At 47.6% G+C, this 19,802-nt stretch overlaps 1 protein-coding gene across 3 annotated transcripts in view; it reads left to right on the top strand.

The window, feature by feature from the left end:
* Positions 1-19,802, top strand: part of LOC144169758 (immunoglobulin superfamily DCC subclass member 4-like) — a 411,050-nt gene that overhangs the window by 259,584 nt on the left and 131,664 nt on the right. For all 3 annotated transcript variants that reach the window (XM_077699085.1, XM_077699084.1, XM_077699086.1), the window contains exon 4: positions 14,594-14,783. In XM_077699085.1, the coding sequence (XP_077555211.1) occupies positions 14,594-14,783 (190 nt within the window). The remainder of the gene's footprint in view (positions 1-14,593; positions 14,784-19,802) is intronic.

Below are 19,802 nucleotides of genomic sequence, written 5' to 3'. Positions count from 1 at the left end.
GCCCCCGGTCGAAACGTTAGTATAAATGTTGTTATGTTTTTCAGTTTGACTTCTCTATCGTACAGCTAACCTCATAGCCAGGAACCTTTTCTCTCTCTCTCTCTCTCTCTCTCTCTATATATATATATATATATATATATATATATATATATATATATATAGATATATATATATATATATATATATATATAACTTTAGCGCCTTTACCAGGAGAAATGGATAGAAATGCTCAAACATGAACCTTGCTATCTTGCTAAGACTACTGCATTTATTAAAAGTTTGGCCATCGCATGTTAAGTTTGCTCAGGTGTGACGAGTTTATTACGAAGGTTTTTCATCTTATACTGCCCTGCTTACATTTACATGCCACAAAAAAGAAACCTTATGCGCGGAACATTCCAATACCTTTAAATGCTTAAGCTTTTCCATGTGGACTCGGCAAGGAAACCCAAATCCCACCTGTAACCCCTGATGTATAAAAAATGGCAGCACCTCCACTCCGTGGATGATGACGAGGGTGCAGAGTACGGGGACTCGAAAAGACATCCAAGTTGCGCCCCGAGTGACATCCAATTTGCGCCGCGGCCATCATTCGATTTGAGCCGCAAGAGTTAAGCTTTTAGACGGGGGGATTATTCGTATTCAGGCAAGCTCGCTGTCTTCGTAGGCGTTGAGCAGCAGCGTGACGCTTCTTACGTTCGTTTCCGTCCATTTTGGGAAGAAGGTGTGCGTTTCCGGAGAGGCGTCATCTCGTGCTTACGCGTAGCGCCATCTAGCCCAGTTCGATGCAGTCACTGTGTATTACAACTTGATCAGAGCCTGACTATACCGGTATTTTTGCACGTTTTCTCGTTGCTATGTTATGTTTGTGCCTGTTTTCGAGTGTTTTGGACTGTTCTTGGACCCTTTCAGGTAGTTTCTGCACAGATGTTCGCTTGATGGTGGTGTGCGCACGGAGGGACGCGGACGGACATTGGGAGATCCTAATGTACTCCGCACCGTTAGAGACGAGGCAGTAAGCCGTTTGACTCTCGGGTACTAACTCACGGTCGTAGCCCTGTGGGCAAGACGACTGACGCTAACTCTTTCTGTTCTACCAGACACAGGCGCAAATCCTGCCGGTGCCTGTGTGATTTTTTGCGATTGTAAATGCTATGCGCACGGACGCGGACGGAAATTGTGGGGTCCTAAGATACTCCGCACCTAAAATGCTAATAATGATAGGCGCACGGGACGTCATACTCAAATATGACGGCTTATATTGCACCTGTAAAATGCCTTTCGAACAATCCATCTTGTGAAGTAGTAGACCGAGCCTCAAGTGGACGTGCTTATAGCGTTTCATAATAATGAATGGCGTCTGATAGAGGTTAAAATAAAAGGCTGTCGGACAATCATCATTCAATCGGACTACCTATATTATCTCTAAAACTTTATTTCCAGTGATGCACTTGGAGGTATTTATTATATGGCTTTAGAGCCTTTAGAACTTCATATAAAGCCTCTTACATATTGCCCATGGAAAAACGTCCTTCAAGCAAAGTATTTCTCTGAAGCAGCGAACTGGAAGGCAACACTAAGGGGCTCGTATATTACGTTTCTCAGGAATCCGTGGGACCTTATAGAGACAACAAAATGCGCTAGGGCCTGCCTACTAAGGTATCAGACAGCTTGCATAGGGCCTACAAAACGCCTTTTTCGGAAATACATCTGTGTGCAGTAGTGAAGCCTTCTTTAGACCGACCCAGTGAATAGCAGAGCGGGTTCAGCATTTCGACCAACATGGTGATCTCCGCAAACTTTTTAAATTCTTTATTCGTCAGGGAACAATTGTCTTGACTCAACCGCGATCTGTAGCACTGTACTTCATTTCACTGCAGAATCCTCCTCTCTTTCGACTTATTTCGACAATAGACAACTCCTAAAGCAAGCTTGTACTTCCGCTTCAATCTAACCAAGAAAAAAGGCCGTGTTACGTTCCGAGTCAGCAAACGAGAAACGATACGACTACAAGATTTGGCGATCCGCGCTCGCAAAGCGGAGCAAACACGCTTGCACGCTACCTAGAGAGCGCACGGCCCACAAGGACAATGTACACGCCGAGCTCAAATACAGTCGGCCACACACCACCCAGTCTCCGAACACTGTACCCCAAGCTTCCCCCCCCTCCAACTTCTTGGTCTTCTTACCCCACACGCGAACGGAGGCGTGGGAGCCGCAGCTGAGTCGACTTCGGAAGCTGACATCAGTTGCGTCTTCTAGACACGCGCTCGCCTGTTCGCACAGGCACAAAAAAAATTCCCGCCGACGCTGCTGCAGCAAAGATGGGCGTACCCGGGCTTAAATCTAATTTTCACAAACTAGACCTCTGTAGCTTCCTCCCACGCTCGCGCCGAGCAGCGTGCATGCCCCTCCCCCTATCACGGAAAACACGCAAAGCGTCCGCGGCCTCCGCGGCTGCGGCAACAGCGCGCTGTGGGCCCAGCGGCTGCGTCAGCCGGCCTCTACGAGTTGAGGTAACAAGATTGTGGAAGCGGAAATATCACTATTGATTCTCCGGAGCCCTGTGCCCCTTTCAGTTGCCTTCTCTCTCGCCTTACTTCTTCCGCATTCTTTCTTGCTCGTTCCACGTTCCCCTTGGCTGTACTTCCCAGATCTCACCGTATTGTCTCGGGGATTCTCGCACGACGCTCGCTTCTCTGCCCTGCGCGTCCTCGCCTCCCCCGAGCTTCGCTTATACAGCCTCCTACGGGCAGCACAGAGACGGCCCCTTATCTGGCCTTCTCGTGTCCTCACCGCCTCTCCCCTACCTCACAATTACGGCATCATGCTTGAGCTCTGCATCCACAGGGATACCAACAAAAAGGAAAGCCAATCGGATTGACAATTGAGTGAGTCCGTGTGTATTTGTTGTAAAGAGACCCTCCTGGAGAACAGAGCGGCCTAAGACCATCTCGAGTACGCGACTGGAGCTATTTTTATTTCCTGTTTGCGTTTCCGCTGGCTTCGGTGAGCCAGCAGTTTCCATCGTTCGCGTTTGACTTTGCCATCGATAAATGTTCTTCCGTTTCTTTCTACTTCTTTCTTTCTCTCTAATTTCTATGCTGACAAAGAGGCGGAAAACACGGATTTCCGAATAAAAAAAAGGTTCCTTCCGAGTACAGTGTATCGTGGAGTTTCAGAGCATGGATCGTCCATAGTGAAAGGCAACCATTACACAGCAACGGAGAAATGATATGTGTTTTCTCCAGTTTGCTCAAAATGACCTGGATACCAGAGCTGCTTATGCATCAGCTTAATGGTAGATCCAAGTGTGTCTCCCCCTCCCACATGAGAAAGAGAGACAGAGAGAGAGCATGCGTGAGTGTGTCCTTGCGTTCGTGCGCGTCGAGTCTGCATGAACAGCGTGTAAACAAACAGCCAGCTATAGCCGCGGAACCAACGAACTTGATTACCGCTGCGGGCACAGGCCTCGCGAGAAAAAAATCGCACCAGTGCAGTTACGCACGCCATCAGAGAAGACGTTAACCTTTTCAAACGTACTCGAAAGCGCAAATATTGGAACGAGGAAGGTAGGTGAAATAAAACGCGGAGAGTGAACGAAACTCGCCCGGACGCCGGATGCCAAAGAAACATCCCGCGCGATAGTGGGAAAATGATGTTCTTGACGTTCCATTTGCATTATACACCCGCACACACTCGCGTGCATTTGATCTCTAAAGCTGTGCCAACTAATTAATCAGAAACTTATTGCCTGTCAAGTACAGAGCGCATGCGTTCCATGATCATTCAACTAATATTCGTGCAAGATTCTGTACTGTAACAACCCCCTTCTTTTCCCAAAACTGCTTGGCTCCGTACTCCGTTTCACTTTACCATAAACATGTCTTTTTTTTTTCTTGCAAGCAACGCGGGAGAACCTATAGGCATTTGCGGACGCCGAAATAAGAACTATTTCTATCCACCTCCATTTTGGCAAAAGTCGCTGTGTGCAGGGTCTACCGTCACCACCGCTGTTCATGCAGCAGCTACTTCAGGTGACGTCACAGCAAATAGTGGTTACTGAGTTTTTCTCTTAGTTCTGAAAGTAATAGCTCATATATTACCAGGAATATTATCAAACTACTCCTCTCATACGTGTCACGTGCTACTACGCGGTTGCGCACTTATATGATACATCGGCTGTGGTGAGAAAAAAAGGCTGATCCTATACATTGGTAACATGACGTAAAGATGAAGATTATTATAAGATTCATTTAGCTTATAAATCCACAGCAACATATTCGTGGGGGAGCCTAAGCCTTGAGTAGGCTTGTTTGGCGACACCCTGTAGCAGCGTCAGCTTCACAGAATGGAGTTTGCGTACAAAGTGCAATTACAAAACATATGAGATAATACAATACCAGAACGCCGGAGGAACATTTAGAGTAATTACAATGACGAAGCACATTGGAGACAAAAACAAGAGTGCAAAAAAATGATACATTGCTGACCACTTCAGCTCAGCCGTCCTCAAAAGGAAGTGTGGCTGCTCTCAGCTCGCCTGCCGAAGCGGAGCTTTACACTTGTGCTTGTACACTAATATCATCACCAGCACGTTTTCATGGAGGACGTAGATTTGATCGTCGTCGGAAACATCGCCCGGCAGGGTCGTAAGCTTGTGTGCCACCACGAGCAACCCGTTTACATTCGCGGTTGGCACAGCGAAGAGGCTTCTGCTTTCCAGCGCGCTGTTCAAGCGCCACAAACTCTAACCGAAGAGAACGCGATACACGCAAGAACAGGGGCCTCCCTATTGGTGGAGACCACCGCTATCCGGTGCAAGATAAAAACCATAGGCTCGCCCTGCCAGAAAGCAGCCGCAGCCCAGGAAAACTACAAGAAAGTCCCCCACAAAGCTTCAAATAAAAATTCCGCTGTGTAAACAAAAAAGTTTTCGGACCTAATGTCTGTATGATGGAATGTTTCTGGAATTTGGTGCAGCGCGGTTGCCCCCATCCGCTTTCCCGATACAGTAACGCGAACCTGGTGTTTTCATTCTGAAAGGACAGGCGGCGCGGTTGGTTCATTGTGTGTTGAGCCCTAATTGCGTACGACAGGGCAATATTGATCGGCTCGGTATGCGCGTAATTCCCAAGCGATCCTACCGCAACGCAAGAGCCACATGAACACTTTGAACGAGCAAGGCATAAGTTAATATAAACAAGTGTTTATCGACAGTTTCCATGGAACCTCCGATCCGCTTGACAACATTTGTCCGTCAGATTCAGTTTAACAGCAGAGCTGTTGTAGGATGCGTAAGTTTGCCTTTGCGGAAAAAAAATTCAAGAAAATGCGGAGCACTCAGCACGCGCCCGGCGGCGACCGCCGAGTCCCCAGCTCTCGCACTGGCTTTAGCAAAAAGAAAACAAGAAAAAAAAATAGTAGTGGCTTAGCTCTGCTATGCCAGGATATACGTAGCGTGAGCTAAGGTTCAGCAATCCAGTGCAGTCCAGTTCAGTCCAGTACAGTCCAGTCCAATTCAGTCTAATCCAGTCCAGTCCAGTCCAGTCCTGTCCAGTCACTGCTCCTCGCGCATGCTCAGCACGGCTCTTCACGAGCCACACGAAACGGCTATCAAGCGGCTCCGGTGCAGCGTCAGACTTGGCTACTGCGCAATTGAGGGGCACACCTGGGCACGCGCCGGCGCCAGTGCGTCTGTCGCGGCTATGACGCAACACAATCCAACACAATCCAATTTAATCCAATTCAATCCAAATCCAATCCACGCCAAGCCAAGCCAAGCCAAGCCAATCCTATCCAATCCAATTCAAACCAAGCCAATCCAAGCCAATTCAATTCAATCCAATCCAGTCCAATGTCCCTCGCGCTTGTGCAGAACGGCCCTTCACGGCACACGTGAAACTGCTCAACCTCGGCCAGTGTAGCTTACGCTACAAAAAAACCTCCACGGCTGTCGTCAATTGGTACCGCGCCTAAAATGCATGGCATGAGGGCCACGGCGATATCGATGCATATAACGGTGACTGCTTCTAGCACAAAGCAAAGGAACGAGGGAGCATCTACATAACTATTTTAAACTTGTACAAATGCGTCGCGATGTGTCATTCAGTGCTCCCGTATAAAGAAATCATGGAGCTTCGCCATGGCAAATAAATGCCTTGCATGACTTAGTGCAAGCTTCGCCAGTTGAGCTGGTGGAAGTCCACGATGTTGAGGATGACTTTGCATACACCACTCACCGCGAAGAATAAGCCCATTTCTTCGATGCATACGAAGAAGGTTGCTGGCACCGCAACTATGCAAATAAATAACGATAGTGAAACTTGATTGTACGGTTTAACGCGCTGACGAAACGCAGGCGAGGAGGCGCGCTGTAGTGGAGGGCTCCGGATTAATTTTGACAACTTGGGGATCTTTAACGTGCGCTGAAATCTCGCACACACGGGCGTTTTTTTCTTTCTTTTCGTCTGCATCATGATAGTGAAACAACTATCTGTCCGGCAATGCTCGCTTACAGCAGCTTCGCCATTCAAGTCCAAGGTTCCCTGAATTTTTGTGGTCATTCCTATCGTTATTGACCCATGGCTTTGTACTTGATAGGCTGACCTGTCACAGTTGCGTCGTTTCGACGCCATTCTATTCTGGGGTATTTATGTTCGCGCTGTTAATTTAGGCCGCTGCAAAATTACACTTTTTTAATAACCACGCTAGTTTACACGGGCGACCTCTAGGGTATCAGTAGATGTAGCTTCTCTTTTTAGTATAATTATTTTTTCGCAAGCACCCTGTCGCGTCATTCTGGGAGTATACTGTTGCGATACAGCCTGAAAAATACTACGAGAGGGTAGAAACATTCCGCTACCCAAGAAATCCAGAAAAAATGGAAAAAGAAATTGAGCACCTTCCTCGTAAAAGGGGTGTTTTTTTTTTTTAATGGAGACACATACAAATACAAGATCTGTAGCACTGAACGTCATGCCTAGTCTTTTTCAATTATTTGGAGACGCCCGTAGATATTATGACTTCCTGTGAAAATATTTCCCCGATGAGCGATGATCCTTCGCTACATCGGTTCTTTCCACACACGTGCCAAGGATATTTCACGCGTCTCGGTGCTTTTGCGTCGTAAACTTGGTCGTTATCGCCGACGCTGGAACGAAGCATGTAGGCGAAAACAATCTAGAGCTGGACCTCTCCAAAATACATGTATGGCGCTATACTGTGGGCGCGTGCGCTTGTTATTTTTAATTCTTCATTGACCCTAGTAGCTTTATTTTTTTTTTTCATCTCTTTACTGGTTCTTCTCCGATCGTGTCACCCTACGTCCGAAGTAATAGGAAAAAAGAGAAGAGAATGTTCTGCTCGACATTGTTTACACGTGGCTAGTCATCTATATTTTAAAAGCACCAACGGGGTCATGTTCAGCAATATCATGGTTTCATGGGGCTGTGTCGTTCGGCATTCCACTTCAGAGTAAGAACAAGGTAGCAAAAGAGGGAGAGGAAGTAAAAGGAGAAAGAACAACCGAACGAGGGTGAGAACTGCGTGCTTCGAAGTCACTGTGGTAGATGGCGCCACTGAATTATTGAAAAGAGCGGCGCGCGCTCGCGCGCGAGATCGTTTTTTTGGCGCTGACGCGGGCAAGCTTGTAATGCCTTTCTGCGCGCACGCAACACTAACCCCTTTTCTTTCTGTGGACACGAGCGCAAAGAAAACGGAAGATATATTGGGGGAAAAGGGAAAAGAGGGAAGTGTGAAGCACGAAACCATCCAGCTTTCCTTAAAAAAGGGGACACGGACAAAAATGACGCGAAGGGGGATAATCGGTTGCGCGCGAATGGGGCGCCCCGCCTTGTTTATTTTATCGTCGAAGAGGAGTCCCCTATCTAACGACCCTCCAAATGGCTTATAGCGCGATAATTACGGCAATAAAGCAGGAAAAGTAGCGAACACGTGAAGGAGGAAGATACGCGTCGCCGGACCGAGATATATAGCAAAGGACAAGTTATTTATTTTCGGCGCTGGATCCTCGGGCGCGACACGGCGAGTCTGGGACGACGACGTCGTGGCAGGGTAAGAAGAAGCCCGATCTCCGCTCCCGTTTTAAAAGGCTCCTGGACCAAACTATGGAAACCGTAAAGTTTTATTTACGGCCAATGCGACCACGGTTCGCTTTTCTATGCCTCGCCATTTCTCCCGCGTCTCCCTCGGAAGAGCGCGAGACGGCTTTCGTTTTTACAAGCCTTAAAGAAGGAAACGAATCTGCTGCGTTTTTATCTTTGTTTTCTTTCCTCCCTTTTTTTCTCGTAGACACTTGTTTCTTGCCGATGCGTGGTTGTTTTTTATGTTGTATTTTAAGCCTGACCATGGGGTCGTATGCATGCCCGCCTGCACCGCATCGGTTGTCGCTGCCCAGGGAGCCGTTCATTACCGACCGTTATTTGAACCGCCTGGCGCACATTTAGGAGGTACACCGACGCTTCGGATGGCCACACAGACGGCGCCTGTAAGTTTTGTCGCGTAAACGCGCGGGACACTCTTATCCACTTTTCATTGATTTAGGCACAGGGCATTCGGGACAATAGAGTAGAGGGGACGTAAGACATCGCTGCAGCTGCTGAGCCATCCTCGATGATAAAACGGATCCGAAAAAAATGGTCACAATCCTGCCAGGCAAAAGTGGATGTTCAGCAGAAAGCTTGTAAACCTCGACAAATGATGATGGAGAAGGTTATGGAATATTGCTCTTTGTCTCGGTGGTCTTCTCGCTTTCGCCAGGCTAGTGGGACTAGATAAGGGTACAGAGTTTCGGCACTCATTTCTACTAGTGTTCCGTGGCGCCCCCATGATCACTGGTAAGTACCCATTACGTGACCTCCGTTTACACTGCGATAGTTCATGTGTTCCGCCATTTTGTTGTTTGTGCGTTTTAGTCGGTCAAGTCTGGTAGACTTAACTTGACCTCCCTGCTCGGCAGCTGCGCGCGACTGACGTCGTTCCGAATGCGAATGAAAGATAATGCGTGTAGCAGCATTTCAGCAGCAAAACTGTCTCCAAGGACGCTATATTTAGTACATGAGTACTGCCTAGCCTTCAAAGATGATCTGCAAACATTATCTATATCAGGAACACATTGGGGGGGGGGGGTCCCATTGTTCTATTGTTAACAGGAGCCTTATCATGATTGACAATCCAGCGCGCGAAAACACGGCACAAAAAAGAACGAGAGTTAGACAGGACAGCGCTGTCTAACTCTCGTTCTTTTTTGTGCCGTGTTTTCGCGCGCTGGATTGTCAATCATGAACATTCACCAACTCGCCCAAATCACAGTCCTCTTGAACTATAGGAGCCTTATCATCAATATTGCGGTCCCATGCTTGTTTTGCGGTTTTCTTAAACGAATTCTCATCTCTATGCTATATGCCTGATCAGCCTGAAGCATGCGTCCAGCGTCTTAGGCCTTTGCGCCTTACCGTTTTTGCCCACTGACATATAATATAACCGTGTCGGGGTTCAGGGGGGGGGGGGGGGGTGTCTAGAGGTATACAACTTTGCTGTAAAAGTCTTGTGTCTTTGAATGACGTTATGAGACGAGTACACACACATGCACATACACATGCACACTTACCCCCCCCCCCACACACACACAAACAAACGCACACGCACGCGTAGACGCACTCACGCACGTACGCACACACGCGCACGCACAGATACGCGTTCTCAGATATTTCTTAGTTTGCAGCAATTAATCATCTCAATATTACCTCTATCCCGTAGGAAATTATACAAGAATTGGCAAAATCATACTTTATGAAACTAAATTTGTCGTAGTGTCGCTGTCGTTTTTTAAACGCCGTGTCGAGTGTGAATCGATAGTGCAGTTTATGTAGCGGGCAGGAGCGTTTAAATGAACCAATTTTACCGTCAGCATATTCTGCGTTGTTCTCGGTATGGCCCAAAGCGCGACAGACCATACTTTGGGAATGCAAGGGAAGACAGCCAGTTCAAGACATGCTTAATTTCGCTTCGTCTAACCGGGTTGTTTCCCTAACGGAACGTACCTGCGCCGGCATATAGGTAGACGCTCAGTACAGTCTGCGACAACTACGCCAGCCGAGTAATGACTACGCTCAGGTGGCGTGGTCTGACCAAAAAAGGCCACCTTGCTAAACGACCCTGCGAAGTTTGAGAAAAACACTGCGTAGGTTGAGAAAAATGTGGGAGATAATCGTAACGGGATATCAAAACACAGTAGAATTAGGAAAATGAAACTTCTAACCTTCCCAAGATGAACGTACCACTTGTTTTCTTTTTGCAATAACAAATATTCATCTTTAACGTGCAGCCAGCTCATTGTTTGTTGTACCTTTGTTACTTGCGTTTGGCTTGATTGAGACTGATGCTGAGTAAAAATCTTCCAAAGTGGGAAGCTTCGGACCCAATTAAAAAAAAATGTAAATAAAATATACAATATGCCGAAGTTCGCACACGAGTGAGGAATAAAAAAAAATCTACGTTAGATCAGCTAGGCAATCATTATTCACTGACGGTCTGGCCCCCGTAGTGGCACCGCTACTGCATTACGATGGAGGAAAGATCCACGAGTACTAAACGGTTTCTAGCCCCTAACACCTGCCTCTCCCCCTCCGCACATGGCGCATATACTATACCCACCATGAAAGAGTGCCCCATAAACCGGGGCGATTTGAACAAAAAGTAACGGAAGGGGGATGATGTGTGAGTCGCTGACATAAAGTGTGGCAAGGCCCAGCACTATAGGCCCAGTACGTAGCCTATTGTAGTGACCTGCGCGGAAAGCCATATCCAAGCATGACGCTGCATCTTGCACCGCGCGCATTTCTCGTCTACGGGTGGCGGACGAACGTAACCTTGGCCCGGTTCGATGGGTTGCTCGAAAACAGGAAGACGAGAGAAGCTAGAAAAACAAAAACATTCCGCAGTTCTCTCTTTTATTCGTCGTCGCTCTTTCTGCCTCAGCGAGGAAATGTAGCCGGAAGTAAAAAGAAGGAAAGCCAAGGGAAAGCGACGCTCGGCGCTTCCCCTCATTTTTGCAGGCCGGCCTAACAGCGTTTAAGTGGGGCCTGGCAGCCGCAAGCCCTTACCTCAATCCGGGATCCGTCGTGGAGCGCTCACTTACGGTACATGCGCAATGGGGACGCCGGAGCGTGCATTTCCCGGTGCCGCCTCGCCTGATCTATATACAGTTGCTTGGAACGCACGCACACAAGCTTCATGCCGAGGCAGCACGAGCGCTGCTACATACTCCGGGCAAGGATAGGAAAAAAGGAAAAGACTGAGCAAGGATTCGCCACTGGGCCTAACGTTGCCGGCACGGCACTCTCGTAGAGAACCTCGGGGCCTTTTCCTCGGTGCGTAAGTGCTCCTTGCGTCCCTGACGCACTGTGCAAAAGAGACTAGCGGTTAATGATCAGCAAAACACGTCCTCTGCCTCGCTTCTTATGGCGGTTTACCTTAATTTGTGGTTGGTGCTGCAGCTACTGCTTTTAGGGTTCCTTACCGCACGCTCTCCTTCATCCCAACCAACTTTTTATTACAAAGTGCTTCTGAAGAAGGACACAGTTTAGGCAATGAAAAGGCGCACTCAGCCTTTGCCTTCGCGAAAGAGAGCCCTTTCCGAATGCAGATGGTCACTGGTGGACACTGGTGCACCTGCTCTGCTTTGAGATGGAGCTATGGCTCAGATTGGCCGGGAGTAAGCCAGATGAAGACAAAATAAAAGGGGTAGAAGCTGAAGTAATGGAACAGTGAGCGCAAGGTCCCTACGGCTGAGGATTACTCACGCGAAGTATGGACGACTGGGAAGTTTGCGAAAGGGGCTCTTTCGTCAATCATTCATGATCACGAACACTCATCAAGCTGTTTTCTCGTCTCACAAAGCGATGAAAACGCGCTGAATGCATGAGCACGAAGTTCTTGGTTAAAAATCTCGTTGAATAAAGAACAATTTTCATTTCCGCTCAGCAATGCGTGCAACAAAAAAAAAGTTTTTTTAGCCTTTGAAATCTTGCACGCTCATTTTTTATGATGCAAAGCACCAGAGCAAAAATTAAAGGAACTCCTTGTACACAAAGAAAAGATTTGAATAAAGCGAAATTCCGCCCAAGCGTAGTTAACCTAGAAGCACAGCTCGCGGGTTCAGTTTGAGGAATCTGGCTTCCAGAAAAATTCGTCAGGGGAAGCTCGTTTCAGGGTAGCTCTCTTTTAGAGAAAGTTACCTGCGAAAAGTCTGTCCGCGCGGGCGAGAGATAACTGCAAATTCGTGAGGTTGAAAGAAACATTGTTCCAGGAAACGGCTGTAAATGAAGTTCAAATGAAGGCAAATTAAATATTTCTGCGTCTTCGGGACGAGAAGCAAGTGTTAGAAAAAAATTGCCGACGCTTGCACTAGTGCTGCAAGTCTGGAAAAACGGCAGAGCCGGCGGCACGTCTCCTTTTTTCGACGCCGCTGTACACGAAACTTTACGCCATGTGTTGTGCAGTGACGTCTCGGCTTGACGGGCTCCGGTGAGGCTCAGAGAAGCCATGCCTAGGCCACGGCCCCTCGATCAAGCGCACGCAAGGTCGTTTGATCGAGGGGCCGTGCCTAGGCTAGCGAAGCAAGCGCTGGTAGGCAACACGAGGTGGCGTAATCGATCCCCGAATTTTTTTGGTGCCACGGAGCGGTAACGCTCGGCTTAAGCAGCTCTGCTGGTAAAAGACCGCGCAACAAGTTCCATGTTGTCCTTTGTCGCTGCATCACTGCACGTAAGGAGCCATTTAAGAATGTGTCGAAAATCACAATGCCCAGAGAGGTGAATAACATTGTATGAACGTGTACTGTGCGATTCCGCATTCTATCCTTTTTTGCTGTTTGATTCGCGCGCCAAAACAAGAAGCTTGATTTCTCTTCCAGGCCCGTGCGCTTGCCCACGGCGCGGACTATCGCAATTTCGCCACCGACAACGCCCGGCTCATCCATCATCTGACCCCACCATAAAGCGCGGAGTGTAACGAGAAACAAAAGGAAGCGAGCTTAATCGCGGCCGTGTCTAGTCTTGCGAATGAAAGAGAAAAATGGCTTTTCTTTCCGCGCCAACTTCCCTGCTCGGCCATACGGCTCTCCAGCAGCACAGCAGCACAAGTAACGCAGTCATCGTAGAGACGTCGACTGCGTTTTTTTTTTTGTCCGTTTTACGAGCTCTTCCCCACTGTTCCTGATTTGCACTTCAGTGTAAAATGACGCCTGTTAGCAAAAATGAAATTGCAGGAATCCTTTGAGATGCTTCCAAAACGTTAATACTTTGGACGCAGCCAACTTGCCGTAGTTACTGAAGGGGTTTACACATGAACTAAGCTGTTCATAAAGGCTCCATTAGGATTATTTCCTTTGGAGCCATCGTTTTCGCGCAACTATTTTTATAACGCCATACTAAACAGCTCGCAGGCCTTCTTGAAGAATGTTATTCTGCGCTGCCACCTTGACCATTATCTCCGCTTTTTTCGCTCTTCTGACGGGCTGCGGCTTGCTTCGAACGGCGAGGTTACAAAGCTTGTGACTGCAAATCGCATTTAAATGCCGACTGGGAATAATATTTCTCTGGTATACTTCAAGGAGACATCCCTGAGTGACGAGTTAATGTGATAACTAAAACTAATCACTGAGTAAGAACAGCGTAAGGTACAACTGGAAAAATAAGTTGACTATTCGGCGAAGCTTGGGTTACAATGGAAATTTAGCGTCGTGTCACGACGTGTTACGCCGTTTAATATACAGCCCCGTTTCGTTTAGGTGGCTAAATTCTGTATAACGTAAGACCATTTGTGTCATTAAAGTTATCATAATGGCCTAACCAAGTGAAATGTGTGGTTCAAACGTTTTAGAACTTAACCTTGCTAAAAATCTGTGTATGTTAACCTGTAACAATTTTCAGCTGTGTAATCTCTTTGCGAATTAATATATAGATAACTGCTTTTACCCAAACTATAACATTACTAAAGCAAGAATAACCAATAAAAACCGAATGGAAGCATTCAGCTTTCACTCTAATTTCCAATTTGTCGCGTGAAACGAAACTACTTTTTTAATCGTTGAAGCATTTTCTGATTACTACTAAGGGTTATTTATTGTTGAGCCATGCTCAGTTCCTAATTTCCACCATACATAAGGCTATTCTGTAGGTTTCTATCGGTTGCTACCCAGTGTTGGGGTTCTACGAATTGACACCTCAAAGTACAATCTTGCTCCTATTATTCACTGCGCTGAAAATTCGAAGCTGCCGCTGGACTAGGAAAATTTTTGAATACAGCTTCCTTTTTTTAGTCGGGCCAATATCCTGCCACGCTGACGGAGCATATCAAAATGAATTTTCGAACATTATTTTTGCTTTACGTTGAGTCTTATATCGGCAGCAGCACTATATAGATATTTATTGGAGAAGAGTATAGTGCAATATCACCTGTCTCCCGCCTTTGTCTTTCTGGAATCTATGGGAAACTGCTCTTGCATGTCGGTGGGAATTGCCCGGAAAACAGCGCGTGTTCCTTACGAAGTCTTCGTGTTCTTGTGCAGGCGTTCCCTGGCGGGGGTAAAGAAAGAGCGGGGCGGCCCTGCAATCCCCGGAGCAGCAATGTCGCCGACACCGCTGCGGCCATGAGTCGAAGCCACGCTTCTGCGACAGCTACGACGGCCTTCGTGGCCTGGGCTGTGGTGGCACTCCAGTGCGCCGCTGTGGCCACAGCCTGGAACATCGAGGATTATGGTGAGTTTGCTTTCCCAGTCGGCTTGGCTTGATTCCGCCTGCGTGCGTTCGTCAGGATACCACGCAAACATGCATTGGAACGCGCATGTGTGCAGAAGTATACGCAGCCCCTCGTAAACGCACGCAGACAAGCATAAAGTAGCCAGGAGAGATAGGTAGGGAACATAATTGTGAAACTAGTGCAACCAAAATTTAGCATCCCAACCGGTAAAAGGTAGAGCCTCCATTTGATTTGTGTTGTAGAGCATTCGTAAGTGTGCGAAGTGCTTTTCTTTTCTGCAGCAGCGGCTTTAGGAACAGGTTAACAGGCCCCCTTTGCATACATCGGAAACAGCAACTTTACTAAACTACATAGTCCATCGCTACTGATGTCGAAATACCGACAACGACTATCAACAAAATCGTCGGCATCCCGTAGACTTTGAATGACTTGTTGGGAAGTAGGCAAACGAATAGATAGTAATAACTTGACATTCATCAGCAATTAAACACTGCTGTTTTGTGTGCATCGTTTGTTCGTCTTTCGAAGATGGCAGCATCTGGCACACCATTTTCTACGGCGTCCTCTACTTAGGTATTTTCTAAACTATTCACAACAGTTAACTATACTGAAAAGCTTCGACCTTGAAACGGCGGTTATCATCAACACCGGACGATAAGTATTGGGCCACCTTAAATTAATGCGTAAGACACGTTTGTGTTCAACAAGCACGAAATCAGCGCTAGTGAGCCAGACGTGAACTCCGCCTCTAAGCCATCCTTAACAAAGCAATGTCGTCTTTTGCAAGGATGGTAAATCACAAGTATAGTTAGTGCTGTAGCTTGTTCTGTTCGTGGGCATACTTGATCACCGAAAACCATAACAAACACACAAAGCTTGAGTAGTGACTTCAGAGATTGGCGCTGTCGAGGGACACACGATGTACCACGAAGCCCACGGGAAAGATGTATCCGGCAGTTTTCGCCGCTAAGTACTTGGTGGTCGGGAACACAATAACAAAGGGTTGAGAGCACACGAACCACCGGAGCCTTGGAAAACCTAGAGCGTGTTGCCCGACGGACTGAGTGCCCCCGCAGAAAACAAGAAAAAAAGCCATGCGTCTCAAACTTTGTTTGCTGTCCCCGTCCTCGTAAAAGCCTCTCGCCTAGCTCCAATGAACTTCTTGAAGCGGGAGTAAACAAACGCCGTCAAAAACTTAACGAAGAAATTGAGTTGATAGTCGAGCGGGCCGACGAAAGTTTGGGGACACAGAAACCGCGAAGGCCTGACCCGGAGAGCTTCCCTCATTTCCTTTCAGGGTGAAGGAATGGAGAAGGAGCCGGCGTAAAGGCTAAAACGAATTTCGACTAATGCAGAAGCTAAGATGTAGGGGGCAGCCTAAAAGCCATGTTCCATTGCGACGGAGGCGCTCAGCTTTTGGACTTTTATAATGGACGAGTGCTTTGGAGTAACAGCACTAGACTCCGCGTGAGCCTTGACAAAGCTAATATATATCATCTGTAGGACGTGCGGAGAAATGAGTTGCTAAGAGGAATAAAAGCGAGCCCCCTACGTTCACCGCAAATACTGAGATCAAGAATTTTCGCCAGTTTACGAAGTTTAAGGTAATTCGTTCATATTCTCCGTGGGGAATCAGGAACAAGGGTATTGTCTTACGACGCGGGTTCGAACTTGGCCGCATTGGCTGCTTTCCTGATGGCGACGAAAAATGAACGCTACGTCGTGTAAAAAATTTAGGCACACATCAAAGGTCCCCATCTTGTCTAAAATCATTCCTAGCCCTCTACTCCGGGGTTTCCCGTCTAGCTCACATGTAGACTCGGCAAGTAAAGTGCCCATCTCCGATTTTTCGGGTTGCAAGTAGCGAAGGCAGATATAATACGCATGTGAGAAAAGGAAAGATGTTTCTGCAAAACATGCTCGCTCTGCACTCAGTTGGGTCCTTGAGCCATCTTGTGTAAGGATCAGAGGTTCAACCAGCACATCGCACCAGACCTAACGACTCGTTCCGACATTCATTGCCATCACACGTATTTCCAACTACGCAAACAACCAGCGAAACAACAGACTTGCGACTACTTCACAGGACAGGCGGACAGTTGCAGACAACAAAAGTTTACAGAAAAGTCCTGACCGCGTCTCGCCACACCACGGTCCAGGCGCGGATGCCTCTGGGGTCGGTGAACGGGCGAGACTTGATGAGGTGGTGCTCCTCGGGCCTACGCCGCGAAGCGCACACGGCGTCAGGTTGCGTTGATGCCAAGCCTTGACCACACAGCGCGATCAGGTTCCCCCCCTCGGGTTTACTCCGCGAGGCATTCGGGCGCCGGGGCTGTAGGTGTGCTCCTCAGGATCGGGAACGAGAGGTACGCCAGGCGCGCTCGCCGGCACGGAAGTCCACGTACACAGGAACGAATGGTACCATCATTCGGAGCGCAATTATTCACCAACTATCCCAGCAAGAAGTTTTTCTCAACGAATGGTACGCCAGGCCCGCTCGCCGGCCCGGAGGTCCAGGAACACAGGAACGAGAGTTACGCCAGGCCGCTCGCCTGCCTGTAGGTCCAAGAACACAGGAACGAGCAGCTTCGTTTTAACAGTTCCTTCTTCTCGCGCCTCCATGTTCGTCCGTTTTCTCGTCGTCGGTCACGCCCGTCATTCACACTTTCCCGTGCTTGTTCCGATGGGGCTTTGGCCATTGGGTCATCCCGACGCTCCACGTAGCACACCACCCCGACAATCCCACACATTACCCCACCTTGCCCTTTCACAACAATCTTAAGCTTTTTCATCTCATCTCTCGTCGTTACTTTTTTTCACAATGATTAAGCGTGCTTGTGAAAAAAGTACGTATGCACGAAAGAGAGGCTACCCGAATTGCCTCAAGCGTTCAGTTGTAAGAAGATCAGGATTTCTCTTTTTTTGCACGGACCGCAAAATCATGTCAATGTTGAAAGCTTCATGCTCAGCTACATTTGAGAAGCAACCTACGCGGAGCTTTGCCTGCAGTGCATTAAATAAAGACGCTCCGAGTTGGTAAAGCAGATAATTTGCGCCATGGCCCCAGAGGCTGCGAAAATAGCAGAAAATAAACTTCCCTGCAGGGATAGCGGCGACAAGATAAAGCGTGGCCGGACTCGGAGAGATACGGTAAACGCAGCTCAGTGTATGCGATGAACGGAAACCGTTGGCGGGATCTAACGATAGAGCTCCCGCTCGGCAGGGCATGACACTGCTGCCTTTGTCTCGGGCAAACTGATGGCTGGAGAATATAAATTAGAAACTGTAGACAATGAGAGAAGTCTCCAGTGCTCGTGGGAGCAAAGGGTGGACGAAGATTTTATTTTTATTTTTCATACGAAACGTACTTGTGTAAAAAATGTACTTGCGGAAAGCGCGTTTGCGAAAGAGTCATTTAATTCCTGGTCTTTCCTTGTTGTCATTTTTGCGATGACGGAAGAGGCCAGAGGCTTCGTTTTTGCCACAGCTACCCATTTTTCCTGAAACGCTTTGTTCCCTCTCACAAAAGCGGACCAGCGCGCACGATGGGTTTAGTTACGGAAGTTTCTTCCTTCCTTTCTGTCTGTCTTTCTTCTTTGTTTCTTTCCTTTTTTCGTTAGTTCTTTCTTTCTGTCTTCGTTTTCTCCCTGTCTTTCCTATTTTCTTTGCTTCTTTCCGTCATTGTTTTTGTCGTTCTTTTTTGTTCACCGATTGATTTAATAAGGGTACCTAGGCTCCAGGATGACATCATCAACGCTGTGGAAGACCACATGCGCTTTGTTGCCCACGATGTATTAGGGGTCCATATATTGCTATACCTTGAGAGGGTGTGTTGCGACATTGTGAGCGCACGAAAAAAAAGAGTAATGCCAATGTATATGTCGTACTTAGCCTACGGGGGCATGCTAAAGCGTTAAAGTGTGACAGCAGGAACGAAAGAGACGAAAGATACCAGGGGTGTTAGCCTTCGCTTTGAGAGAAGCTCTTGTTTGTCAAACAGCATTCATGTTGCTTTAGTCGTCCGCTTTTGGTTACAGTCGTCTTGCCATTCATGAAAGACCGTTTTCTTAACTGCCATCCCCCTCTGTGGCCCATGTACACTTTTTCTCGTATCTCTGTACGTGATTTTAATCCGTAGCATTTTTGGCCGAATACACTCCGCCAGGACCGTGTAACACCTTACCTTTCCACAAAAATGAAGATATCACGGTAGTTCCACCTGTAATCGCTATAATTGCGTAAATCGAGATACCCGGTCATACAAAATTATGAAGCCCTAAAAAGTAAGAAAAGTATAAAAAATACGGAAAATGGCGAAAATGGCGAAAAGGCGACCGTTTTAATGAAATTAGGAGGGTGCATTCATAAAAATTCGGTATGTGGGCCTTGTTCTAGCGAATTCTACGCGTTTGCTCGTGAACAGGGCCACCCCTTCACATAGTAGTTGAATTTTGCTTGTGGAAGGGTCCATTAAAGTTCTGCAACGGGGCAACGTAGAATGTGCTCTGAGATGGCGCTTAGAAATACGTTTTCGACCAAAATCTGACGCCGTAATGCAGCGCTTCTCGCGTGCAATGAAGATGTTTTTTTTTCGCTTACTCCCGCCGGTGGCTTGCGGTAGATGGGGTTTTCTTCCAAAGTTTGTGCGGGCAACATCAACACGGCGGAGTGAATGAGCCGCTGCGGCGTCTAAATAAACGCTGAGGAAGAAGGTCCCTCCTGGAGCGGCTGGTCGCGTAGTCTTTCGTGGATTTCACTTGCATGCTTACGACACACGTTTTAACGCTGTTTTGTAGATATTGTTTGTGATCGTTCGAGCGTGCAAAAAAAAAAAAAAAAAACACTGCTGGCAGGTTTCTACACATGGGAATGGTGTGTTCCCTGGTGCATCGGAAATGCGTGCTGTGGGCGAAACACCTGCTTTTGGAAGCCTCTTTTTTGTATTGCTATAGCAGGCCTTTGGCATAATTTAAACTGTTCTACAGATACAAGTTCGCACGCGTTTTCCGGAGAAAGTC

This window comes from Haemaphysalis longicornis, unplaced genomic scaffold (genome assembly GCF_048455015.1).
Source record: "Haemaphysalis longicornis isolate Haplotype H1 unplaced genomic scaffold, Haemaphysalis longicornis Haplotype H1 scaffold_2, whole genome shotgun sequence".
Lineage (NCBI taxonomy): Eukaryota > Metazoa > Arthropoda > Arachnida > Ixodida > Ixodidae > Haemaphysalis > Haemaphysalis longicornis.
Note: the sequence above shows the minus strand (reverse complement) of the source record. Positions and strands in the feature narration are given on the sequence as shown.